This window comes from Gadus morhua, chromosome 21, assembly GCF_902167405.1.
Source record: "Gadus morhua chromosome 21, gadMor3.0, whole genome shotgun sequence".
Lineage (NCBI taxonomy): Eukaryota > Metazoa > Chordata > Actinopteri > Gadiformes > Gadidae > Gadus > Gadus morhua.
The window spans coordinates 14,245,482-14,272,904 of NC_044068.1; the positions used below are offsets into that span (position 1 = coordinate 14,245,482).

Genomic DNA, 27,423 nt, shown 5'->3' on the forward strand with positions numbered 1-27,423 from the left:
TCTCTTTGATAAAAAATATATATATGCTGCATCACGTTTTACAATTCCCTGAACTTTCTAAGAGAGATAATAAAGGCAATTGCGTCATATTAAAGGTACTGTAGGGAAGATTTAACAGCGGTTATTTGAGGAGCCAATTAACATTTTTGACAGACTAATCAGGTCTAAAATCCCCTCTTCCCTGATTGGTTCAGGGAATTCAATTTGTGTGTCATCACAGGTGCATGAAATGCACCACATGTAAGGAGAGGGGGAGCAGAAAAAGCTCCTTTGGTAATTTAGTTCAAAATTGTTCTCTCTTCTGCTCCTTTTTGCTCCCTATTTCCAACTCTCAAATCGTACGTACAGCAGCTTTAGTTAATTAGTAATCTGATGGTTCCTCTGACATTTGTTATGGATTATTTAACGTAATATACACTACAGGATCCTAATATTGCATGGTATTCGCTGTCTCAACTTCATTCATACAAGTACACACCAGACATCATGGGTTTGTTGTTGATATCTACCTATGTGTGGACAGCAAAGGGAGGCATTCTCTGTGAGACGGTGATGTGAAGTGAGGGTGATGTGACTGCCAAGTTATGAAGGCCTAAAAAGCCCTGATGAGGGTCGTCACTGAGGTCTACAAAAAAAAGTAAAGTGGACTGCTTAAGTAAATGCATGTTCACAGACAAACACAGACAAAGACACACACGCACACACACACACACACACACACACACACACACACACACACACACAAACACACACCACACACACACACACACACACACACACACACACACACACACACACACACACACACACACCCAACACCCTAAGCCTTGTCCTGCTTTGTGTTCCTCCTTCCTTTACGTTGAGCCGCTGGCCAATGGGACGAATGCTTATCGATGAGCCTGGCAATCTTACTTAATACATCGTGACAGGTGAGGGGGTGGCGTGGAGTCAGGGGACAACACACACACACACACACACACACAGACACACACACAGACACACAGACACACAGACACACAGACACGCACACAGATTCACAGATTTAACCAGCAAGAACCCCAGTGGCTGAGTACAGCAGATGGAGAATCCATAAATGTATCGGAGCATAGAGATAGAGATACTGAGGGTGATTGTTTATCCTCACACTAGAATCGAGGCGGATTCTATAAATTTATGTGTCTGTGTTCTCGGAATCAGAGTTACTCATAACCTGCCGAAACACGTAAATTATCAATCTGTGGAATGCTCTTGATTCTCTCAGTAGCATTTTTGTTTAGAAATTCGATTTATTTTTCTTTGTGAAAGCTAGGCTATGAAGGAGGACAACCCTTGTGTTGTATTTGATGATATTCGCTTTACATCCCGACAATATTCAATAAATGTAAATGCTCTGACCCGTTATCTGATGGTGTCTATATCTATCAGAGGCCTGTAATAAGCTTGTTCATGGTCTGCCTTTCCAACTAACCGGACGCCTGCGCTCGCTCCAGCCGTACCCTCACTGCGCATTGCCTGAGGCTGCAACAAGACTCGGCAGACCTATTGCTAAAACTAGCGAGTTTGTCATTTGTTTTTGGGGAGTGGATTTAGAGGGAGGTCTGAAAGGAGGGGTGGGATTCTTTCAGTCGGATTGATTAAAATCAATTTTATTCTGGTTGGCTGCTTCAAATTGCCCATCCCAGCTTTAATATCTGCTCTCTGTGGCGGTGGCTCCCCCAGTGGCTGACTGAGCACCGCTAGAGATGAGAAACAAGGGCTGCCATTCTCAATTTGTTTTCCAGGGCCCAGGGCTTGCTGTGTTCTGTGCCGGCTGACTGGAACACATGACGCCATTGGCCCCTACATGTTTCACTGTCGGTCACACATATGGACAGGCACGTAGCGAACATGGCTAAGACACACACACACACCCGCACACACACACACAAACGACTTGGATTGCTAACACAATCAAGTGTTTGTTTTGTAAAAGTTCCGTTCATTTGGCAAATTTCATGTTTGATTGTCTCGCAAAGGAAACTCAATTTGCAGCAAGGGATAAACATTTGAATCATACTCCAAATGGATACTTAAAAGGCTCTAAGGATAACAAGCAAGTAAAAGGATAAAAAACATATGACCTATGACAGAGAAAGTGGCAGGCGTGCAAGATGAATGCAAGATTATAATTATTGTGCAAATGTATTGAACATGGTATGAAGAAGAATTTAGTCGTCACACACACACACGCACACACGCACACACACACACACACACACACACACACACACACACACACACACACACACACACACACAATGTTAGGAAATGAGCCCGTAATTGACACCTTCTCTCTACAGGGATTTGTTTACTCAGAGTAGTAAAAGGGCTCTGATGGAAGCACTTAAAGACTAAAAGAACGACCAATCACCGTCTGAAACATTTTGAAAAAGCCATTTGCGAAAAGATATACAAATAAAGCAATCATATCAGGATGCCTGTCCTATTTGAGTTGACAAAACAAATAAACCGCAAAGATCCCCTTTCCCAGCCAACGTCGGCATGTTACAAAGTGTGCCAAGAGTTGCTTGACGTATTAGAGAGGCAATGGCAGCTCATCATCTTACTCATCGCTGGCATTATCCACGTCCCGCCATGATGACGCTATTGATTCTGAGAAGTGGCCAGAGGAAGTTGCAGAGGAAGGGAGAGGAAGAGCCGGGGAGTAAAGTGAAGTTTGCTGGGCTTGTACATAGGTGGGTGGGGTAGGGAGGTGGTATGTACCTGACTATGTGGATGAGGTGTCATACCTGCCCCGTACATATACAATACACACACTCACTATGCAAAGGGATTTCGGTGTCTTTTAAAAGCTCTATATACATGAAAATCAGTCCTGTGTTTGTTTAATGTATTTGCATATTGGTTGGTGGTGTGGCAGGAAGTTGGTAAGTAGGTGTGTAGATAGATTTCTGATGAATAGGAATGAGCGACCCGTGTGTTTTTTCTGTGCAGCTGAGGATAACCAGTCCGTTTTCTTGTACTATGCACATGCACACAAAGGTGCGCGCACACACACACACACACACACACACACACACACACACACACACACACACACACACACACACACACACACACACACACACACACACACACACACACACGTGCACATGGCCTCACCTCCACCCTGGGTACTGCATCTTTCATGAAACGCTCTGTCATCACTGGAGCTGCCTGCTGGGATGAGTGTCATGAGGTAATGTCAAGGTGTGAACACTCTCCGTTGGTCGCTTCTCACCAAAATGAGAAGCATAAATTCAATTTCAACACATGCCCGTCTGAACCAGGCGCCCCTTGAACTATGTCAAATGTAATCAGGTGCTCAAGGTGTGTTGTCTCGTTCCTTTGATGGAATGTCTGTGCTTGTACCATGTGTCTTTGCGTGCATGTCTAATTTGTGTGTGTGTGTGTGTGTGTGTGTGTGTCTGTGTGTGTGCGCGATCGGTCATCTTGCCCAGGAACCAAAGAGAATCTCACTGCGTCCAAGACTCTAGCAGACATGTGGCCTAGCGTTGAATCTGACCCAGAGAAGCATTCCTCCATCTTGCTGTGGTAAGTAATGCATGAATAAAAATAATTAATTAATAATCAATTATAACGGTATACGTCCCAAACCACTGTACTACAAAACAAAGCATAGCAAACAAAATAAAACATAAAAAAAACACCAACACACACAAAAGGCCGGTTAGATCCAGCAGACCTCCAGCGTGCGGGACCTACATGCACGTCCCTGTCCGGCGCCTTGTCGGGAGCCATGTGCTGCCGCCTGGCATCTGCCTCTTGCCATTGCCGCGTGCCCAGGCTGAGCTCTCTCTTCAGGCTGTGTCCTGTGGCGACCAGGCAGGGAGCATTTTTCCACATTGTGCGCCACGCTTCACCCCATAGTACCATCTGCTGTTTATCCTCTCCTCCCTCCAACCGGCTAGTGGCGGCTACCCATCGACCCGCCGCCATAGGAAGTAGTGCCGTGTAGTGTGTGTGTGTGTGTGTGTTTCATTTTTTTTTTCAAGGCTGTTGTGTGTGTGTTTCATTTGGCAAGTGTGTGTGTCTGTGTGTGTGCGCACCGCCTTTGTACTCAAGTGTCAAGCTCATTGACAGAAGCGACCCTTGGTTTCATTCAAAAAAAGATGAGCGCATTTGTGATTCGCTCCAATCTCTGTTGCGAGGGTCTTGCTCCGTCAGAATTAATGTAATAACTAAGGAGATATTGCAGAAATAGAGAGACTCTTTTTGAAGGGTGAAACCTGTAGGTGGAGTTCAAGTGATGGGGTGACTGATGACAGATTGTTTTTTTGACTACAAGAGAAGGGATAGGTGAAACTGAATAAATATAGAATAGCAGAAACATAGAAAAGGGACGAAAACAACGAAGTGCAACGTATTGTGAAGATGTTTTTATCATCATGCATATTAGTAAATTAGTGAGGTTCCAAATCTCTTATATCGGAATCATCTTGCAGTATTCTTATTGTTATATTTTTGTCAATCAATCCACAATTTATTGTTTTGTTTTTCTGTTGGGGCTATTCTTGTGCCACAGCAATAATGTGTAGCGCAGCCACTCTTCAGCAAAAGGAAAAGGTCACTACTTGTTGGTCAATATTGCATTCAACTGCACTCCCCTCTCATACCTAAACTCCTCCACATCCTCTACCTCGCTTCCTCTCCCTCTCTCTGCCTCCCTCTCTCCATCTTCTCTATATTCTCTCTCTCTCTCTCTCTCTCTCTCTCTCTCTCTCTTTCTCTTTCTCTTTCTCTTTCTCTTTGTTTCTGTCTCTGTCTCTGTCTCTTCTTTGCACTTGGTTCTATGAAAATCCCTACTGTACCGACAGCGATATATTGTTGCACCTTCTTATGACAAATGTACTTATTGTGAGTCGCTTTTGATAAAAGCGTTTGCTAATTGCCCTGAATGTAAATGTAAATGTGTCTCTGTCGCTCGCTCTCTCTCACTCGGTCTCTATCTCTGTCTGTCTCTCGCTCTACCTTTCTCTCTGTCTCTGTCTCCCGCTCTACCTTTCTCTCTGTCTCTGTCTCTCTCTCTCTGTCTGTCTCTGTCTCTCTGCCACACAGTTCCATCCTGGCTCACCCGGCAACGATAGCAGGGCTCTACCCCTGCCAGCAGGACGAGAGTAGCAGGATGGCCTTCTCTGACTACACTTTGCCATTAGTGCAAGAGACGCTCAGCTCATGGTTGCTGGTGTTCAGGTGGGTGCTTGCTATACACTATAAAGCGTTTTTAAGCGTCTTAGAGTACCATATTAAGCGCTATATACATTTCATTTATTATTATTATTATTATTATTATTATAGGACCCTCAACAAACTAATGAAGGAGCACACTGGGATACAATCTGGTTAGGGGTCAGATGTTCAGATCAAATGGTTTGCTTAGGTTTTATAAGGCGTTACGATGCTTTTTGAAAGCCAAATCGAATCATTAAACGTTATGAAAGAATATAATTTTTCCATCAACCACACTAACCCTAACCAAAAATCAACTTTGTATGTATAAATCAGTAGCAGTCCCTTAAGTTCAAGATCTTGTTTAGCCAAGTTTTACTAGGTCGAATGAAAATGAATATACCTAATGTATGTGCAGGTTATTTGGTGTAAACATGAACATTACAAAACTGAAACCATAATCAGTGCTGGTGAGCAAACATTAAAGTCAAATAATGGGGGTCTATAACATTGATATATTGTTTAGCGGCCTAGTCGCAGGCACAACCAAAAGGGCCCAAACCTTAATGATAGAACGATGCTTTAATTACTTAAATTGGCAATCTCGAAGATTTCCATTCTGTTCTCTTTGGCGACACCAAACAGTGTTGCCGCCCACACTCAGTTTGTAACATTAATAACACTGCAAATGCAAGGACATTCCTCAGTGGGCCACATGCTCAATCAGCAATGTGTGACCTCATTCGGAAACACTCCCTTACCAGACATTTATTTCCGTGGAGATAGCGAGATGGCCACTTTAATTAGCCAGTATTTCACCACCACTTGTTTGTCGCCCGTTCCCCTTCATCCTGTCCTCCTGTGGTTCCAGAGAGGTGCTCCTGGTGCCCAGAGACATGCTGCTGTCAGCCAAGGTGTTCTCTCCTGTCCCCTGCTGTCAGCTCCATGTCATCAACAACGATACCCTGGAGGAGCTGCCGCAGGCTCTTGGGAGGCTAGTCCCCTGTGTGTACCGGCCCAACGAGGTGGGGGAGACCCATACCAAAACTCTGGTTTCACTCATTTTAAGAACAACAAATCCCAGCTCTCTGATGACTGATGACAGTGTTAACACTTAAAGAATCTTACCTCATCAGTGGCAGCCATATGAATGATGATGATGATGTTGATGATGATGATGACGATGATGATGATCATGATAATATATCAGAGAATATTAATGCTTCCACAAGTACGGTTCAGATGTTCACAGAACGTTGATTTAAATGTGATTGGCCGAAAACGAACGTTATCATTGGCCAATAATACTTCCACGACCACTACTTCTAAACTTTCCTGATTGTTCTTCATTATCTAACATAATCACATACAAATTATCATTCATAATAACGAGTCAGTCATTTATCATAATAATTCTTTATAAAAATATATGATGATGATGATGATGATGATAATAATACACAGCTGACAATCACTCGTCGTTGAGTGACACCACTGGAGTAAGGCAGAGGTTGCATGAGTCGTTTTGATTGTGTCCTTCTCCCCAGCTCGGCTATACCTTTCTAGTCGAGGCTTACACCCCTCAGTCCCCACCCCTGGGCGCCAAGGTGACGCTACGCCTGATTGGCTCCAGAGAGCCCCTCCCGGAGCTGGCTGGAGGCGCTCCGCCGTGCAGCTTCTCTGTGAAGGAGTTCAGGGATTACTACATTCCCAACGCCAAACATACCGTATGCCGGTGAGCGTGGGAAGGCGACGGGCAATTATTCTGAGCCGCATTTGCGGTTTGTTGATGACATGGTTCAGAAAAGGGGAAACGTGATCTCCATCATTCATGGATACGTTGAAGTTTATTGTTTTTTTGTATGAGGGGAAGTATAGTCATGTTTTACCAGGACTCTTATAATTAATCGTGATGGTTTTACCGTGATTCATAGTGCAGGATCGGCATAGTTTTCCTATGATGTGTGATACGACAAGACTCATTTGGAAGCAACCTAAGAGACCAATCATGTCTTAAAGTGCCGAACAATATGATTGTATGTCCGATCTGAAGAATCATTTTCACCAGACAAATGTATATGGACCATTTTTTTTTTGTTTTCATTTATAGCACAGTCCCATATAATGCTAGAGACACATCTAGCGAGAGGGGGATGTAAAACTGTTTACGACATTTATTTGTCAGGGACCATATAAAAAATCATGAATCCCACACATGAGAAGAGATGCATTGTACCCAAATGATCTACTAGCTAATTTCCTTACATTAAAGGTGCCCTCCTGATCCCAGGTGTCCTGACTGGCAGAGTCTACCGGGGAATCTGGAAGATACCATGTCAGCATTAACATAACCATCTGTTACATGAATGGGAAAATAGGCCTCACCCCCACCTGCTCCTTAATGACATGTATATGAATTCACTGCGAGTCACTGTCGATCAAAATATCTGCTAAATCACTTATTCAGCAGGTCCCCACAGACCGCAACGGTCATACTCTTCGACCTGTTTAGTCCGCCATTGATGATATGGAGCTTCTGTGCAAAATGGAGCCAAAAAGGCTGACATGCAATTGCTCTCTCCCCGACCCGATCCCTTCTTACAGGTACTCCGTCAGGGTGAAGGCGGACATCGTGGCCACGGTCCACTTTCGCTCCTCCAATCCCGACGTCCTGATCCGCCTGTCCGTCCTGGACCACGAGAAGGAGGTCGCCGGCGCCAACGGCAAGGGTCACTCCCTCATCCCCATCTTCCACTTCCTGTCCGATCAAGGTATGGTTCTACAGAACACTACTCAACACTTCAGTGTTGTGTAGTGTAGTGAGGCTGTTGGCTACCAAGTGCTATATCCTCCTTTTAGATAGTATTTGAGGGAAAGCTTCCAGTCTTTGGAATTTATGAAATATAAATGAAGGTGTGTGTATATGTGTGTTCCGAAAAAAAGAAATCCGACCAGCTGTACATGCTCATCTGATCTCTCTCCAAATTGTACCTAACACTTGCATGCACGCACACATACACACAAACACACAAACATGCACACACACAAGCACGCACGCTAGCCCACACACACACACACACACACACACACACACACACACACACACACACACACACACACTCACACACACGACTATATCTGCCATGTTGTGTAGTGAGACCCACTCTAAAATCTGTGCGACAGTAACGTGTTCAATCACTCCACCCACGCGTTAAAGCAGCAATGCAAACAGCAGCAGGACTCCCGTCTGGAGCTGCTTCCCGTGCACCAATATGCTCGCCCCGCTCATTACAACCGGCAGGAGTTCATCCCTGTGGAGCCAATCAGAGCGCCCGGATGTCTGAAGCTATCAGCCCGTCAGGAAACCATGTCCACCCCAGTGTGTTGCTCCACATGCTCGAAACCCAATAGACGTGTGAAAAGCGTGTGAAAAGTGAAAAGGTCAGAAGATAATTAAATGAAACCTGAAATCGGGAGGTGGAAGTTCACTTGGCTGAAGGTTTTAGAAAAGAGTTACTTCTCCAGAAGTAGTTGGATACGACTATTGTGTTATCGGTGCTCGGTATGCAAACACAGTTGTCATGGTAGCCAACTGTAACCCTAAAGTGGTCCTTAAAGTGGCAATCTCGAAGATTTTCATGCAAGAAAATATCTGTTATGTCCGCATCTATCGCCACATGATGTAAAACACTGGGGATTGAGCCTATGGCCCACGGATGAAAACATTTGCAGCATTACCAATGTGACGGACTGGGTGTCGGTGGCGACACCGTTGGGATCTATAGGACCAACTAACGCTTATCGCCACAGGAAACAAAACCGGGTGGGTCTGGTTGATCCAAGTATAGACTGGAAGCCTTCCTACACAGGGCTCATTCTCAACCCCCCCCCCCGTCCCTCTTGGCTGTAGACCTCAAAAGGCCTTATTATGTTTATGTTGCATCTTCCTTGGGAACCATACACAGTCTGTCACACAGGCACCAAGCCAAGACTGTCACTCGATCATGGGGTATGTGGGCTACAAATTCATCTGGGCCGCCTCGCCTGTTACTTCAGAGCACAACACTGCTTAACTTCAGGATGGGCCCCACCCCCCCACACACACACACACATCCGCTCCTTCTTGGCCGTAGGGTGAACCTTTTGCGATGGGATTATGAGCGAAGAAGGGAACATGAGGACAAAATCTTTATATCGAACGACAGCGTCTATTGCAAAAGTCCTGGATGACTAAGGAAAATATCTTTCCTCCCCCCCCCCCCCCCACACACACACACACACTCCCCACCCTTCCTCAGACATCCTTAACAAACGAAACACATACACACAGATGCTGAACGGCCAACTGTTCGATGTAACACATACCCACAGAAGGGAAATTCAGTGTGGATTTAATGCTGCCGATATGATTTAATTAATTCAACGTTGTGAAACCTCTAATGATTATCGAGGAAGGCACCTCCCCCCCCCCCCCCCCCCATTAGTGAATTGCTAAGTTAGCTATTTAGTCAGAGCACCAGAGCTGAAAGGGGTTGCAGGTAGGAGCGGGGGGGGGGTACCTCGGTAGTCTCAGCTTCCTCTAACAGCCAGCCAGCAGCCTGTTCAGTATTCAAGCTGCGTCTCAGTCCCGTTCAGGCATCGTGTTCACTGTGTTGTGTTGCTCTACTACACCAGCAGCCACGGCCCCCTGTTCCCCGAGCACCGCCGTGGATCAAAACAAAGAGGAGGAGGAGGATGGGTCCACAGGCCTGAAGGAGGAGAAGAGGAGCGAGGAGCCTGACTCTACCCAGGGAGGAGAGCCCCGAGCGGACCCCAGTCTGACTCCCTCGGAGACGACGGTAGCACCAGACGTATGAGTGTTTCTTTCTTCTCTATCCACCTCATACACACTTGCAGAAAATACAACCTATGCAAGTTTATTCTAAATCCCACTCCCTCTTTCTCCCCCCCTCTCCCTCTCCCCACCTCTCCCTCTCTCTCCCCCTCTCTCTCTCGCTCTCTCTCTCCCCATGTTTATGTATGTATGCACATACATGCATACATACATACACATCTATACATCTATAAATACACATAAATACATACACACACATAAATACATCTATACATACATACACATCAATACATCTATACATACACATATCTACATCTATACATACACATATATTCATTCACAAGCACAGGCCCACACACCGGTGTATACCAACACACACATGCATTCCCCAAGAGAGAAGGGGGTTGGGCATGTTATCATATCTGTCTTAAAACGGCTTGTCAGCCGACACGTCGTGTCCCCATGATGGATGCCGTTGTCCTCTTCATTCTCCTGACAGGACAGGCAGGTGTTGACGAAGTTGCTGCCTGCTCATTCATACAATGAAACACACACACACACACACACACACACACACACACACACACACACACACACACACACACACACACACACACACACACACACACACACACACACACACACACAAAGACACAAAGACACCTCACCATATCTCGACGATGGAGCCTAAGCAAACTTTTGAGATTTTTCCTGATTTTGTTCACATGCCCTATAACGTAATCGACGCTATGCTAACCAATGACACACTAACTCATCGATGTTACGCTAATGGTTCATGCATGAAATCCATAGGATGAATGTTGTCTTGTTTATATTTTAAATGTCATAGAACCCAATTGCAATCTACAGTTTAGAATAGAACAAAGTTCATACTGTTGGAATAACCCTGAGGTGTTTCGGTTAGATTACAGCCGCTTGTATCCATTCATAATACATAATATAATTACATCTTAGAATGTCCTCAGTTTGAGAAACCCAAGGGTACAAACCAGCAGAAGAAAACCAAAAGGCGATGTCATCCATAGCAATGAGACATCACCGCAATCGATCATGTTTAATGTTCCTGGATCAGAACTGGGGGCAGGCGGAATCAAGAGGTATCAATCAGGATTAACACGATGCAGGGATTAGCCCAGTCAACCATCAAAGCCCTGCTATGTCCGTATACGGGTATGCACCGCACATATTGATACAGCCGTGAATGATCACGGCTGGATCCTTGATTCTACGTGGGTAAAACATAACGAAAACGAGACGGATTATAGACACAGGTCACTCAGAAAAATCCAATAACTCACAAACCAATGATTTCCACGCCAGACTCCTGTGTCTTCTGTCCTCTCTCGTAAAGGGATCCGGTTTTCGTTCAAGGAACTTCTTTAAAAAGTGAGATTGACCCTTGTGATACTATCCTCTGCTGAACTCCTATCAGTTGTATAATCCACCGGTATGGTGTGTTGAAGGGTAGCTGGAATGTGGTGGCTAGAAGGATGTGGGTGTTGCCACCCCCTTCTCCAGCCCTGGCCAACAAGCCCCCTTGCCCCTAGCTCTCTTTGTGTGCCGCTGCAGAAAAATACAAACACAAATCTTCACTTGAGTCGAAGAGGCCAGAAGAAAATAACCAAAATAGCTCCTTCCTGTAGCTTCCTGGCGTGAATCGACACCAGTTTGTGTTCATCGTTATTTGTTCCGCGCTACTGGACCCACAGGAGATTGTGTTGTGTTTGATTTTTATGTGTACTATTCTATAACTCGAGGTAGAGGTATAGTTCTCTGTGTTTCTTTCAGTGTCACGTTTGACTAGTGCACCGTTTCACATCGCAAATTATACTTGGTACTAGCACTTGGTACGTCTCATTGCGATGAAATGGTAGCGCTTGTTCCATGCAATTTGACGAGGTGTTTTCACAGACTCATTGCTTAAAGGTGTAGTGTGTAGGATTTAGTGACCTCTTGTGGTGAGGTTGCAGATTGCAGCCAACCAAATTGAAGCAAACCAAAAGATCAACCATAAGCTAGCAATTATGATTGTTAAAATAAATGCGCCCTCTCTAGAACCGTTTGTCAGGCTAAATGGAAGAGCCCCCCCCCCCCCATGTAGATATCAAAGGCTAATTTTAAGATAACGTAAACAAAACTATTCCTATTTTTGTGGGATTATACACTCATTCAAACATACTCACAAACATAATATTCCATTTCTGTCTAATCTGTTCCGCTTGAAGCCACTCAATTCCATATGCTGCACTTTTAAATCATAAGGAGAGAATATTATCATTCTGGCTAATGATCATTTGTGCAAGAAAAAGACAATTCTTATTATATAGTGTCCCCTTTCTCAAATTCCTGCACTGTGTTTCCATTGAGTCGTCATCGTATCAATTCATCCCCGGACCGGAGAATGTGTTGAACATGGCTGATGCTTTTCTCTGTCCCTATAGGCCCATAAATACACGGTGCAAGTGGAAGTGCTTTATAAGAGCTGGACCCTGGATGACTCCCAGCTGGCCTTCGTCCAGACGCTCAGGAACCTGGAGAACGAAGCAGCAGGTACGGCCCCATCCCATCAGTCACCCTACTACCTCCTCTATAACAAGCACCACACGCCTACACCGTGAACAGACCCTTACCCCAGCCACACGCACCCACAAAACAGCAAGACCACAACCCATCTCATGACCACAACCCCACCGCGTGACCACACCCATAACCGTGACCACGCCCATAACCGTGGCCACACCCATAACCATGGCCACACCCATAACCAAGGCCACACCCATAACCATGACCACACCCATAACCGTGACCACACCCATAACCGTGAACACACCCAACACCATTCTGTTTGTCGTGCTTGTTCTTCATGTTTCATTTATGTGTGTGGCTCCAGTTTCCCTTCTAAGGATTAATCAAGTGCCTCTTATCTTAGCTAGTTTCTCTATCTCGTATTCTCAGGGTTGCCCACCTCTACACTTAACACAGTCATTTATATGATTGTTTATTTTTATTATCATCAATAACACCATGCTTTTTTATCAATAACGTTCCGCTGAAATGGTCCACTTCTTGTTCCACTAAATTATGTTTAAATGATTGTTTTGTTTAGTTTCTGTTGTTAATTTCTTGGCCCACGCCTCAGGTACCCTTTCACCGTTAGTGTAATTGTTTTATAACCAAGTAGGGTCAGAATTGTTTAAATGATGTCCAGGTATTGATGGCCTGTGGCAGGAAAAATACCCAACACAAAAATCACAGCTTTCTCTCTCTTCATCCATGCTGGGGAAGGGTTGTTTGCTGCCTGCTTTGCCAGCTTACTGGCGAGTACCGTTGGCAGAACATAACAATGCGATAATAGGCTTATCTTGAATTTGAAATTGCTAAAAAAAACATTATCAGCTTGAAGACACAATGTAGCCAGAGGCTGTCGCATCTAATAATTCTAGTTGAGGAAAAATCGTAATATTCACTATATTCCATTACTAGAAGCAACACTGGCACACTGCTTTATACAGTGGTACACCATTTTGAGAATGAATTCCTTATTGTTCCATAACAATAATATATTTCTTTATTGACACAAAGGCCTTAAAAAATCCACTATTCTCCAATTCCGCCACATATATCATATATCACCGTACATGTTATTGTTAAACAGGTTGACAGAAAACAAATATTCCCTTAACTCCCCATTCTATTGGTGTGAGATGGGACCGATATTCCACAGACGGTAACGCGTGTGGATGCACACATTGTTGCATCCCGTGCTTCCTCTAGCCACGTCTAGCTCTGGGATCACAAGCCCCTAATGAAAGCCACATGAATACAGCTGCTTTGGCAGGTCAGAGTGCCACTTCTCCTGCTGGAGTGATGGAGAGGGGCTCCTCTTCTGCACCACCATCGCCTCCTCCTCCACCACCACCACCACCATTTCCTCTGCTTTGGTGCCACTTTTATCGTGCTGCACAAATTGCATCAATTGTAAAGACTTTTTGGGTGGAAGGGGAGGGTCTTTGAAATGGGTGAGGGCTTCTTAAAAAACGGTCGAGGAGGTGAATGGATTGAGAGCGGGTAAGTGCATGGATGAGGCGTTAGGAGGTGGCGGTCATCGAGGACAATGATAGCGTGTGATGGGCCAAAGGGGGCGGCCCTTAGCGTCATTAGGATCTCTCTATTGTCTTTCCTGTCTCCTGCTGCTGCTGCTGTCAACTATGGCTCTGTTTACTCATTCAATTGACAAGGGAACCGTGATGTTCTCTCTCTCTCTCTCTCTCTCTCTCTCTCTCTCTCTCTCTCTCTCTCTCTCTCTCTCTCTCTCTCTCTCTCTCTCTCTATTCATCCTTGTCTATATGGTCTCTCTCTCTCTCTCTCTCTCTCTCTCTCTCTATTCATCCTTGTCTATATGGACTCCCATGTGCCAGACATCCCACGCTGTTTTATAGAAAAATATAGACATTACTCGCCACTTATTATTAACACCAAACAAATCAGATAGTCAATTATATGCTTACTGTGGTGAGTCCAAAGCAAGGTAGGATCATGTATTAATTTGAAATATATAGCCTGCTTTGGCTAATCTGTGTGTGTGTGTGTGTGTGTGTGTGTGTGTGTGTGTGTGTGTGTGTGTGTGTGTGTGTGTGTGTGTGTGTGTGTGTGTGTGTGTGTGTGTGTGTGTGTGTGTGTGTGTGTGTGTGTGTGTTAGAGATAGAGAGAGAGAGAGAGAGAGATAGAGAGAGAGAGAGAGAGAGATTCTCTCACTCTATGAAAACAAAGCAGGAGGGATGAGGAAAATTGCCTCGACAGAAACATACTGAACGTGCAAGCTCATTTTCTCTCTCACTCTTTCAAACATAGGAGAGAGAGAGAAAATTAGCTTGCACGTTCAGTGTGTTTCTGTCGAGGCAATTGTCCACATCCCTCCTGCCTTGCTCTTCCTATAGGCTGTAGAAAGTGGGTCAATGGGAAGTCAAATGAAGATGCCTGTTGCCCCCCGGTGCCCTGGGAAATATCTCAGCAGGAAAGTGAATTAATTTCGCCCAGTTTAACTCTCTCTTTCTCGTCCTCCTGTCCTCTCTCTCTCTCTCTTTCTCTCTCTCTCTGCCTCCCTGTCCGTCGTCTTCCTCCCTCTTCCTCCTCTCTCTCTCTCTTTCTCTCTCCCTCTCTCTCCCTCCCTCTCTCCCATTCTCCATGGTGAGGCCCTTGATCATGCAGCATGCATGCCACCCAAACACACACGTCTAAAAGATGCCATGCGAAGTGTCGATTCCCTCTTTAACAAGCTGTCCTTTGCGACAGACGGGCTGTTTTGTGTGCGTGCGCTCCTTTCAAGCTTACATAGAAAGCTTACTAAGAAGAACCAAGAAGACCTGGAGTATCTAAGCCTGTGCTGTGGGGTCCAGCTGCCAGAAACACATATACAGCTGTGCGCACATCTGGACACGGTTGTGCTCCCTTATCTTTTTTCGACCCTTGTCTTCCTACTCTGCTCTCACGATGGAAAGATTTGTCTGATCCCCATAGTAGTGGTTGTGGTGGGGAACAACCCTATCTGTTTTAGTATTCATGGCCAGTGGGGGGAAACCAGAGCGTAAAAGTGTTCCTGTGTTAACAGCCACTCAACACTACACAAAATGTGCAACGGCAGTAGGTTGACAGTTCGAATCCCGTATTTGAGTTTGTGCCACATGACCGCATGGCATCGCGGCCTGATTTGGCATGACGGCGATGCCGAGTGTATACGGAGTGACTCAAACGGGGGTTCTGCTCGTGGGGTAATTGGGTGGGGGGGGGGGGGGGGGGGGGGGGGGGGAGGGGGGGGGGGGGGGGGGGGGGGGGGGGGGGGGGGGGGGGGGGGGGGGGGGGGGGGGGGGGGGGGGGGTCGGAGCTAGAGGCATACTGATGGGGGTGGGGGTTAAATGATGGATTATCATGCCTCTCTGTATCAGAACAGCGCTTTAATGGCGCTCAGGCAGACGGCTGCACGGTGCAACAGTGCCATCTAGTATGCAACACACCTCATCCCAGCACGCTGCTCACCCCTCTATATCTGTTCAGGTGGAGTGTGAGCAGCTTATTTGGGCGTGATTCGTTTTATGTTGACTGTGCATATTTTGGTGTTTTGTGCTTCCACACTGTAATGAAACAATCATGTGCGATAGATGGTGGGAAAGTTTTTGGAGAGAGAGAGAGAGAGAGAGACAGACAGAGAGAGATAGAGAGAAAAATTATCATCCACAAAGCGTATTTTTCTATTGAAAATGAAGTCCAAGGAAAAGGGTTTAATTTATTGAGTTTGGTTGCGCAGTGTGATAAAGGGAATGTGGAAGTAAAAAGGATAAGCCTTAAGGTCCAGGGCTACTGGGGAGAAGCATTAAATGGCTATGGGTCAATTCTGCATGCAGACATCCTTTATATCATGCTGTGTGCAGTTCAATTTAGACTTTATTGCTCACATTTTTTCAATCTGTCTGTTGGGAAGATATACATTTTTTTAGCTTGTTGTGCGATTCATGATTTGTTTCTTAACTTTGTGTTAAAGAAAATAATTGTCTCTATGTTAGCGTCAAAAATCATAATGTTTTATGAACAAATGGTCATTGCTATTTTTGCTCCATTTCTATATGGTCTTATAAGCGCTGTGGTGGATGCTAGCCTTTGTTAATTTTGTTCCTTACAGAAGTAGAAGGCGAAGCCATCCGCTCCAGCAGCACAGAGACGGCAAAAGCAGCGATGGGAGCAAACAGGCCGTGCCCAAGGCCCACCACAAGGGGAAGGGGACAAGGAGAAGCTGGGGACCGGGTCCAAACTGGTCTCCAAACAGGACTCGGTAATAATCGACCCACATGCATGCTTTTAAATGCAGCTGACAATTCCAAGCCGCAAACTGCTACCACTACTACTGCTATAATTGTGGATCAGGCAGTCTTTCTAGGGTATGGCAGAACTTTTGGAGGGGGGGGTGTCACAGAGCCTGGGCTGAAAAACAAACCTAAAAGAGGCAGAGTTTACACCTTGTTTCCTGTGAAGAGATACTCACCTGAAGAGAAACTTTAGCGAGTAGATAAAGCGTTGGTATATACTTGCCTTTTTACAGTGGCCTACAGTGGTCTAGACAGTGTTGATTTAAAAGCTTTACATCCATTTGTTTGCACTTCCCTAGTGCAGGCGTTTTGGGTTTGCTGTTAATAGGCAATTCTGCGCTTGCAGATCCCCGCCTCAAGCCTCATGATTGGACGAAAAAAATCGGAAGCGAGAGAAAGAGAAAAGCCCCGTTCCCCCAGATTTAAGCACGTCTGCTCCCAGACATTAGATTATTATCAGTCTGATTTGTGAGACTACTGCTGCATTACATTCTGTTTATTTAGCTGACTCTTTTATTCACAGCGACTTTCATTACGTGCATTTTACACCGAGATACAACCACAAATCATGAGAGTACATGAAATTAATCAATGCTGCTACTTCTAAGGGTTAAACAAGCAGCCTGTTTTGGTGGAATTCGAGGGTTGAGTTTTCAGCTAAGCTTAGTCCTGCAGCTACCCACCTCTTTGGTTCTAGAGGTTGGGCGGATGCTAATTAAGATAAACCGAAGCCAGCAGGTAACCCAGCATACATAACTATCTGGTCTGTGTCGTTAAGGATTCATTATTGTCTTGGTCTAGCCAACCGTGGGTTGTGGTCCGACAGCCACCACAGCTGCCTGATAGATGTCTCATCCATGTATAATTGTTTATTATTCCGGAGCTGCTCTGCATGTGAAATGCTTGAATACAATGCAATTTGAAAGGCAGATTTTTATACCCGAGGCCATTTCCATTCTGAATGTTTTTTCGTGCTGCGTTGGGTGGGCGGGATGGTGGAAGCGATAACGATCTATGAATAGATAAATAAATAAAAATGTCCCTGTTGTTTTATCAACCCCGCGTTGAGACCAGTGCATTTAGCGAGGAGCTCTGATTGGCTGGATGGCTGGCCCTAGCTTTCCCTAGGTTCTCATTGAAAAGCATATTGTCTGTTCTGCGAGAGTGACCTTTGCCTTTGCTGGACAAAAGGAAGTCATGTTTTTGTGCATTATTAAACAAATGAATACGAATTTGGTCGTTGTCTAAACTGTGTCTGCGTGTGTGTGTCTCGTTTGCCATGTGTGTCCGTCTTGTGGGCGGTTGAACTGGTTGCACCAAGCAGAGCCTGGACCTGAGCAAGCCCACCTGGAGACTGTGTGTGGTGTGCGACCAGAGCAAGGCAGAGAGCCTGGAGATGAGGAAGGACACGGAGAGACTGAACAAGATCAGGGCCATTAGACATGCCTGGGAGACCGCCGAGCCGGGGCGGCGTGCCAAGGTGGGCACACGCACATCTAAACCGCACTTAAATAATCATTACCAAAGGATTTCTGACACAGTGACTTGATTTCGGTTTGCGTCTCATTTTTGACAGTACCATTGTTACCATACCAGGGACGGACCAGGGTTAAACCATACAACAGCAAACCCTTCAGTGTACATTGTTTAAGTCTTCTGTTAAAGTCTTTTGTTGCGCTGTTGTTTTTTTATAGGCCCTGCAATCTCGTCTGAAGTATCTCAACCACATCCAGAAGGCCACGCCTTCCCCTGGAGGTCATGAAGACAACCTTACTGATGACACAAAGAACACAGAGCCTGGTACACACACACAAACGCCAACGCAAACACATATTCATGCACAAGCGCTCACACACATACACATTGTCACACAAATACACAAATTATGGGTTTCTGCAATTTCTTGATATATTATGCTAATGTGGCCTTTTCTGATTAATATCTTTGCAGCCTCTCTGCCTTCTCCCGACCCTGCTCCCGGTCTAACCAATCAAGAGCTGCCTTCCCTCCGATCTGATCCAGCCAGCCTACTTGCAGCCCTGGACTACTCTCACTATATCAGGTCTCTCTCATCTCAACTTCCACATTCTCTCTCTCTCTCGTTCTCCCTGTCTGTCTGTCTCCCTCGCTCTCTGTCTCTCTCTCTCTCTCTCTCTCTCGCTGATGAGCTCTTACTCTATCGATATTTCTCTCTCTATATCTCTCTATCGCTAATTTAGCTAAATTAGGGATCAGGATTAGAATGTAACTCAAGAAAATGGATCCGGGAAGAGACCTAATAGCCCGATCAAACATGCCAGAACCTGTTCCATTTCCTTTATACCTTAACTCAAGTCACCCCCCCCCCCAGCAAGATCATTCATTTCCTTCCCTTTACAACACTACACGCCATTAGAATATTGTGTGTGTGCGTGTATGTGTGTGTGTGTGTGTGTGTGTGTGTGTGTGTGTGTGTGTGTGTGTGTGTGTGTGTGTGTGTGTGTGTGTGTGTGTGTGTGTGTGTGTGTGTGTGTGTGTGTTTGGTTGCGTGTGCTTGTCTGTGTGTTTGTGTGTGTGTATGTGTGTGTGTTTCTACGATGTATATCTGCCTTCCTTCTGTGCGAATTTCAAGCCTCAAGCTGCGATCACACCAACCTACAATTACTTTATGGATGAATTGCCATGACGCAAGTCAATGCATTTGCAGTGGAGCAGCCTATCTTTCGCAGCCGTTAAGCTTCCCAGTTATGTACAACATTAGTGGAGATAATTACCGATAGAGACTTGGATTGAAGAAATGCTGCCAGGAGGCGGGTAATGTTACCCGGAGTGAAGGGTCGTGTAGTTTGATAGTACACCGACTCAGTGACGTAGGGATATGAGATGGGAATGTATTTTAATGAAGGAATTCTCATAGTCTGAAGTAAAAAAATAATAATGCAAACATTGAAGTCAAATGTGGGAAAATGGGATTTGAAACCACATGATGTTACTTTAAAAGAGCGGTTATTTTTACAAAACGTACAAGTAGGAAAAATCCAATGCAATTAAAGTAGCACAACACACTGACATCACATATGAAACACGGATTTGGTGTGATCGAAGGCTTGGTTTGTAAGTAAAAGGGTCCTGTGTTGTGTGTGTGTCTGTGTGTGTGTGTGTGTGTGTGTGTGTGTGTGTGTGTGTGTGTGTGTGTGTGTGTGTGTGTGTGTGTGTGTGTGTGTGTGTGTGTGTGTGTGTGTGTGTGTGTGTGTGTGTGTGTGTGTTTTTGTATGTAAATACACACAGACAGGGCTCCCCCTGGTGGTCCCTCCCTTGCATTGCCTGCTCGAGGGGGTTTGGACCCTAGCATCTGAGAACAGTATCTTCACAAGGGACACTCACCACCACCACCACCACCACCGCACAGGCACTCTGTGTGGGCAATGGGCATGCACATTAAGAGGTGTCCTCTTTAATGAGAAGTGTGAAGCTGAAGTGAGGAGAAGATGAGGCAGTTGCCAATAGCAACAACATTTTCTTTTAGCTGTGTCGCTTGACAAGAAGCTTTAAAGGGAAGCTGAAATTATAAATTATCATAAATATATATATAATAAATATATATGCTCACATATAATTATATATTTATGTGGAAGAGCGATGTCATTAGTAAAATCATTCTATATATATGTATGTATATATATATCAGTGGAGGCTTCTCCATTGAGGAGAGGGAGGAAGATCCTCCCTAACATTGTTGAGAATAAAAAATTTAGATTGCCCCGACTATTGTAATGAATTAATGCCCTTAAATATGACTACTTTATTGCCTTTGAATATGTAATGTTCGTTTCCCTGGGTAAAGGGACATTAGCACCCCCTATCGCCTATTGACAATTACTTCAGGGAGGAACGTCCTCCCTCCGCCGCCGTCCACTCCCATTCATTTTCCCGAAAGTACTGGCGGCCGGTGGATAACATGGGTTTCAATGGGAGAGAGGAGGAAAATCCTCCTCTGAGTGGGTGGGACCTTAAGGGGTCTGATTCGCGCAAAAATCTATCCGTCTGCGCTATGAACCAATAAGCAGGATCCCTGGATGTTGAGCAGCGTTGCCAGATTGGTCCGATTTCCCACCCAATTGGGCTACTTTTAACCATGTTAGGCTGGAAGAATTATCATTGGGCGGGAAATCTGCCCAATCTGGCAACGCTGTCGATAACAAACCCGGTCTGCATTGCCGCGGGTGCTCAGTCTGAGAGACGCAGAAGTGAAATCTGCGATAGCGAGATCCTAAATGCACAATGGAAACATTGGAAACGGAGGACATTGTTAACGTCTTATTACAAAAAACATTCCATTCATTCAGAAAGAGGTAGACCACTTCCCAAAATCAAGGTCATCAGAAGTAATGGCGACGTCAGTGTTGTGAGTGCTACATGGTTTGCTAGGTACGCATGACTTACTGGTAGCATTACAAGCAATTGTAACTGAAAATAAACATAGCTAAATAACTTCAGTCAGTTGAGGGCAAAAATAGGCCCAATAATAGGCCCAGATTTTTCGATTTACTTTTACAAATCAATAGTAGGACTGATTTGACTAATATGCTTTGCATCCTTTCCTTCTCAAATTACAGTGATGCCACTGTATACATTGTATACATTTTGTTCACATAACTCCCTCCCTGCTATTTTGTAGTTCACCAAAACACCCTGAAACTACTTGAGTCTCACATTCTTATGCCACCATACACCAACAGTGCAAGCAGGCCAATGGCCACCAAGCGCGCAGTCCTTCCTCCCTCACTTTAAAAACCACCAGCCGCCACTGATATATATATATATATATATATATATATATATATATATATATATATATATATATATATATATATATAGATAGATATAGATATGATTTGACTCATGACACAGCTCTTTATTCATTCATTTTCCATCCCTCCATCCTCCCTCACTCTGTCCACCAGTCACTCCATCCCTTCTGCCGTCCATCAATCCCCCGTCCATCCGTCCATCCGTCCCTCCCGCTCTGCCTGTCCGTCTTCCGTTCTGTGAGTGGGTGGGTGTGGGTGTGTGTCTGTGTGGGTGTGGTTGTGCAGGTGTGTGTGTGTGTGTGTGTGTGTGTGTGTGTGTGTGTGTGTGTGTGTGTGTGTGTGTGTGTGTGGCAGGCTGGGGACGGCTGTTGACACTGTAGCCCTGTGAGTCACGTCGCCAGAGAGAGATCCCGTGAAGTCAGTCTATTAGAGGAGTCTGATTATACTGCAGCACACAGCATTCATTCCCCTCTCTCTCTCTCTCTCGCTCTCTCTCTCTCCCTCTACCTCTCTGTCTCTCTCTCTCAGACTAAATACTTGACAACGGAACTTAGCATGCCTTTTAGGCACAGATGTGGTACATGACCTAAAAATGTGAGCATGTGCACACACACACATTTACAGACACGCATGCACGGACAACCAAACACACACACACACCGAAATGCATGTGCTGACACACAGACACACACACACACACACACACACACACACACACACATACACACATACATTCAATCACACTCACATGCACGTAGGCATACACACACAGAGACACACACACACACAGTGAAAGGGTTGCATAGGGTGATGTTCATTAGCCAAGGCGAACACCTCCGGTGCCCTCCCCTCTTCATTAAGGTCCGCTTATGGGAACTATTCCCTTCGGAATACCTCCAGGACCAGCTCTTGCAGGGCTACACTCATCTCCCCTCACATGGGCCCATACACATGGCCACACACTCACACACGCACGCACACAGACACGCACGTAACACATGGATTCACATGCTCAGACATGCACGTGTGCGCACACACACACACACACATACACACACACACAAACGCAGGCACGTACACACAAACAAGCATACATCCACCCAAAGCTAAATAGAGAGTGAATTCAGAGCGGATCAACAGCATACTCTGTATATTTCTATCTGTGGGTACACCTGGGTTATGAGATAAGGTGTGTGTGTGTGTGTGTGTGTGTGTGTGTGTGTGTGGTTGTGTGTGTGTGTGTGTGTGTGTGTGTGTGTGTGTGTGTGTGTGTGTGTGTGTGTGTGTGTGTGTGTGTTCCTCCTGCTCCTCCCCTACTCCCCTGAAGGTGACCTTTACGGCAGATATGAACTTAGCCTTTAGACAATGCTACGAGGCCGTATCCTCTGCAACTTTGGGAGCAAGGTGATGTTTTCAGTCCATGCCGTGGTCATGGTGATGGGGGTAGAAGTAGCTTTAAGTAGCTTGTTGTGATGAAGCATAAAGGACTGCATAAGGATTTGATGGCTTTAAGAAATTATACTTAGGACTCCACTCTCCACAACCACTCTTGCCCGTCTTTTCCGTCTGAAGTTAACCTCACTGCGCTGGGTTGCCATGAGCCAGTATGCCTATCATATTAGCTCATGTCTGTTGGTCCATGCTAGGTGTCCTTATGAGATTAGCTACTTTGTTCAGACGCTTGGGGGTATATTATTTTATTATGATCGTATAGTTATATGTATTAGTGTTGACATGCTACAGGTGTCGTTATGGCATACAAGCTACCGTGTCTCCATTCACGCTAGGTGTCCTTATGAGATGAGCCACTGTGTTCAGACGCTTGGCGGTATATTAGTGTTGACATGCTAATGCTAATAGGTGTTGTTATGGCATACAAGCTAGCGTGTCTCCGTCCACTAACGTGTTTACGTGCTACAGGTGTTGTCATAGCATACGAGCTAGCGTGTCTCTGTCCACGCTAGGTGTCGCAGGGCCCAGCCGGTGCTGAGAGACGCCGAGGTGGAGGAGCTCCAGCGGCGGGAGCGCTCGGAGCAGATCCAGGGCTACCGGCTGCTGCGGGACACGGTGCTGGAGCACCGCCGGCGGGAGGCGCAGAGCAGGACCGCCCTGATCCAGGGGCAGCTGGAGATGTACGACGGCATGCAGGTCAGTGGCCCCGCCCACCGGCGCCCCGGGGGGAACGCGTTGCAATGTACAAAAGAAAGTGAACGATTAGTGGTGAGGATTATTTGGGAATCCTGGTTGTCATGGTTTCATATGTTTATGTGTAAAACAGATATCAATGTGCTGTAGTGTGTACTTAAACTAGGTTATTGCACTGCTGGGTGTGGTGTGATTAGCCGTTAAAGCCTAACCCTGTAGAAGAGGTGCCGGATTCTCAGTGGCTATACCGTTAGAATCCCAGGTGGGATAAATCGAATGTTTTATGGAAGGAGGAAAAACATGTCGAGTTTGAAAGAGAGAGGTAGATAAGAAGTGACCGTCGCCCTGTCAGCCCCACACCATCTGAACGTGTTTATGCTACCATTATAGCTCCCATAATGGCCCCTACTGCCCTGCTAACCATTCCCGGGTGTCTCTCTCTGTGTTCCCTCTCGAGGGTTCCTCCTTGATAATTAGGGAGGTTTTTCCTCGCCCTTCAGAGGGTAAGGGGGTGTCGTAAATGTGGGCCTGTGACGCCCGTTGAGACCCTCACTGTGATTAAAAGCTGTACCAATAAAATCGAAACCAAACCTTAAAATAAGCCCCTTCCGTCCCCCGTCGTGTTCACTCTCTCTCCGAACCCCGCGGCGCTCACAGGTCACCCTGCGCGACCAGCGGCAGAAGACCCAGGCGGCCCTCCAGGCGGTCAACGCCCGTCTGATGGAGGCCGAGCTGGGGGACAAGGGAGAGGAGGGGGGCCTGGAGGAGCAGGCGGGAGCGGCTGCGTCCGTCTCGGCCGCCACGCAGCCCGCCAAGCCCAACAGCGCCGGCAAGAAGTGAATGTGGGTCTGACGGCCACCGACCGTAGTGTAGGCTCTTCAGTTCAGCTAGTCCCCCCTGCAGTATGGCCGTAGAAGCTTTGCGTTACATTAGAATGAGATTTATGACAAAAAAGGGTGCTGGTGCCTAGCAAGAATTTTTTTCTTTTTTAGTGTTAGCCTTTTCAGCAAAACATTCACTATTGTTATAGCTTCACATATTACTAGTTTGAACATTCGAGATGAGTTATGACAGCCTGATTTATATTTCCTGATCCACGTCGTTACCTTAGAAATTGTTACTATTTAAGTATGGCTATATAATAGTAAGCTTTGAATTCAGTCGTACAGAAGCGTTAATCTCACTGTTATTCAATGTGAAATGTTTCTTTTTGGCCTTTTGGGATTCGGCTCCTCTCCTGTTCTCCTTCTCCTGGCTGATGGACCGATCAGTCAAACACATGGAGAAAACATGGGCCATTCTCGCTAATGGACCTCCCCCTCCCCGTCATTAAAGTCCATATAATGGTTTGAAAACATCACATTTCCATTTATTTTATTGTGGTTGCATCAATTCTTTTTCCACCATGTGACCTTTGATGAATGGCTTTGACCTTTGGTGGCACAGGCGACCTGATGGCATGCCTCATATCATATCTCTCTCCTTAAGGTTGTGCTATTGACCCAATGACCAAAGTGGACATGTATTTCTGGACATGCTGGACATGGTAATTCTTCATGAACCATCTCCCGTACGATTGAGGGGAATTCAACTGAAAAAATATGATGATTATTCTGCTGATGATGAAGTCACAGGGAATTTTTTATCATAGAAATCAATCAAAGAAGTACATTTTATTAAGCAAATATAAAAAAATAGGGTAGGGTACCAATGTATGCCGAAGAGTAGATTTGGTTAAATTCGATTATTCTTCAAATGACCCTGAGATGGTGAAGCCACAGTCCCTGTATCCTCACGTGGTGGATCCCTCATCCAGCAGCTGATCCGCTGAGGAATGACCAGGGAGATTGGAAATGAAAGGGAAGAGGCTGCCATCTAGTGGTTTCAGCCATTAATAAATTCTCATTATCTTCCCCATCCATGCACCACCACTACGCCTGTTTTCAAGGTTGACAGTAATGAATAGTTCAATTTTGTGGCTCTGCACCAAGCAAATTATCCTTATTTCAATTCCACCATGCGTTCAAGGGTGTGTGTCTGTGTGTATCTGTTTGTGTGTGTGTGTGTGTGTGCGTCTGTGTCCGCGTGCGTGTGTGAGTGCTTGTGTGTGCGCATGTGTGTGCGTGTGTATATGCACACTCTGAGGAGGATAGTGATGGACTTACAGTATGTGTATGTTTCTGCCTTCGCTATCTTGTCAGTGAGAAGCCTATTTCCTGCAGATAACTGACGAATTATGTATACGTGAAATATCTGCAGGAAATAGGAGGAAAAATACATGTTGTTGTGACATCACACATGATCTCCTTTTAAAAAAATAAAGACAATAATATTATAGCATGACTGCAGCAGGAACTGAATCTGAATGTGCGTTCGGTGTTCAAACCCTGATGCTGCATTGTGTTATTTCATTAGAAGAAGTATTTCTCCTCCGGTAGGGAACGTGTGTGTGTGCTGCAGTGTGACACTAGTCCATTCAGTCTACCAGGAAGTCCTCCACCGCCACCCCAATGTCCTTTGCTACCCACCAGAGAGCCAACCCTCCAGGCTTTGTCTTTACATTCATCCTCTCTGTCTCTCCCTCTGTCTATCTGTGTTGTGGTGTCTGTCTGTCTGTCTGTCTGTCTGTCTGTCTGTCTGTTATTTAACAATCGTTTTATCTCTCTCTCCCTGTCTCCTTTCCTCCTGTTGGAGGGAAACATAGTTATTTGCCTGCTTATTTGCTATACCTTCCATTCCTGCCCTTTCCCCTTGACAACAACACACCAGCAGCACAACAACCTCAACATCAGCTTCCCCTCTCGCTGCAGGACTCAAACATGGTGCGTGGTTGTGGGTGTGTGTGTGTGTGGGTGTGGGTCTGTGTGTGTGTGTGTGTGTGTGTGTCTATGTCTGTGTCTTTGTGTCTGTGCGTGGTTATTTCTGTGTGTGTGTGTGTCTATGCCTGTGTCTTTGTGTCTGTGCGTGGTTGTGTGTGTGTGTCTATGCCTGTGTCTTTGTGTCTGTGCGTGGTTGTGTGTGTGTGTGTGTGTCTATGCCTGTGTCTTTGTGTCTGTGCGTGGTTGTGTCTGTGTGTGTGTGTGTGTGTGTGTCTATGCCTGTGTCTTTGTGTCTGTGCGTGGTTATGTGTGTGTGTGTGTCTATGCCTGTGTCTTTGTGTCTGTGCGTGGTTGTGTGTGTGTGTCTATGCCTGTGTCTTTGTGTCTGTGCGTGGTTGTGTGTGTGTGTGTGTGTGTGTGTGTGTATGTGTAAGAGAGATACCCTGACACTCTAATTGGCTGTGACGTGTGTGTATTAACCAAGGTTCTGTTTGATAATTGACAGCTGTTGGCTTGTGTGTGTTGGTATGCTGGGAGCTAGAGGCAACTATAACCTTGAAAACAGGACCTGGAGTGTGGCAAGGTTTGTGTGGGTGTGGGTGCGGGTGTGCGTTGATGTGTGCACGTCATCTAAATGCTAAGTAAAGCAGCTGTGCTTTGACTAACACTAGCGGTGTAGGGAGATGTAGTTGTATACAAATAGGGTTGTTTGTAGGTACATTGTCGTT

At 45.6% G+C, this 27,423-nt stretch overlaps 1 protein-coding gene across 1 annotated transcript in view; it reads left to right on the plus strand.

Annotated features, from left to right (window-relative positions):
* Positions 1–25,233, plus strand: part of adgb (androglobin) — a 59,702-nt gene extending 34,469 nt beyond the window's left edge. Inside the window, 14 exon segments of the mRNA XM_030345079.1 lie at positions 3,501–3,594; positions 5,119–5,253; positions 6,101–6,254; positions 6,777–6,964; positions 7,834–8,000; positions 9,904–10,079; positions 12,526–12,634; positions 16,758–16,889; positions 16,891–16,907; positions 18,266–18,421; positions 18,636–18,741; positions 18,892–19,003; positions 23,696–23,879; positions 24,534–25,233. Coding sequence (XP_030200939.1) covers positions 3,501–3,594; positions 5,119–5,253; positions 6,101–6,254; positions 6,777–6,964; positions 7,834–8,000; positions 9,904–10,079; positions 12,526–12,634; positions 16,758–16,889; positions 16,891–16,907; positions 18,266–18,421; positions 18,636–18,741; positions 18,892–19,003; positions 23,696–23,879; positions 24,534–24,716 — 1,913 coding nt within the window. The 3' untranslated portion in view covers positions 24,717–25,233.
* The last annotated feature ends 2,190 nt before the right edge of the window (positions 25,234–27,423 follow it).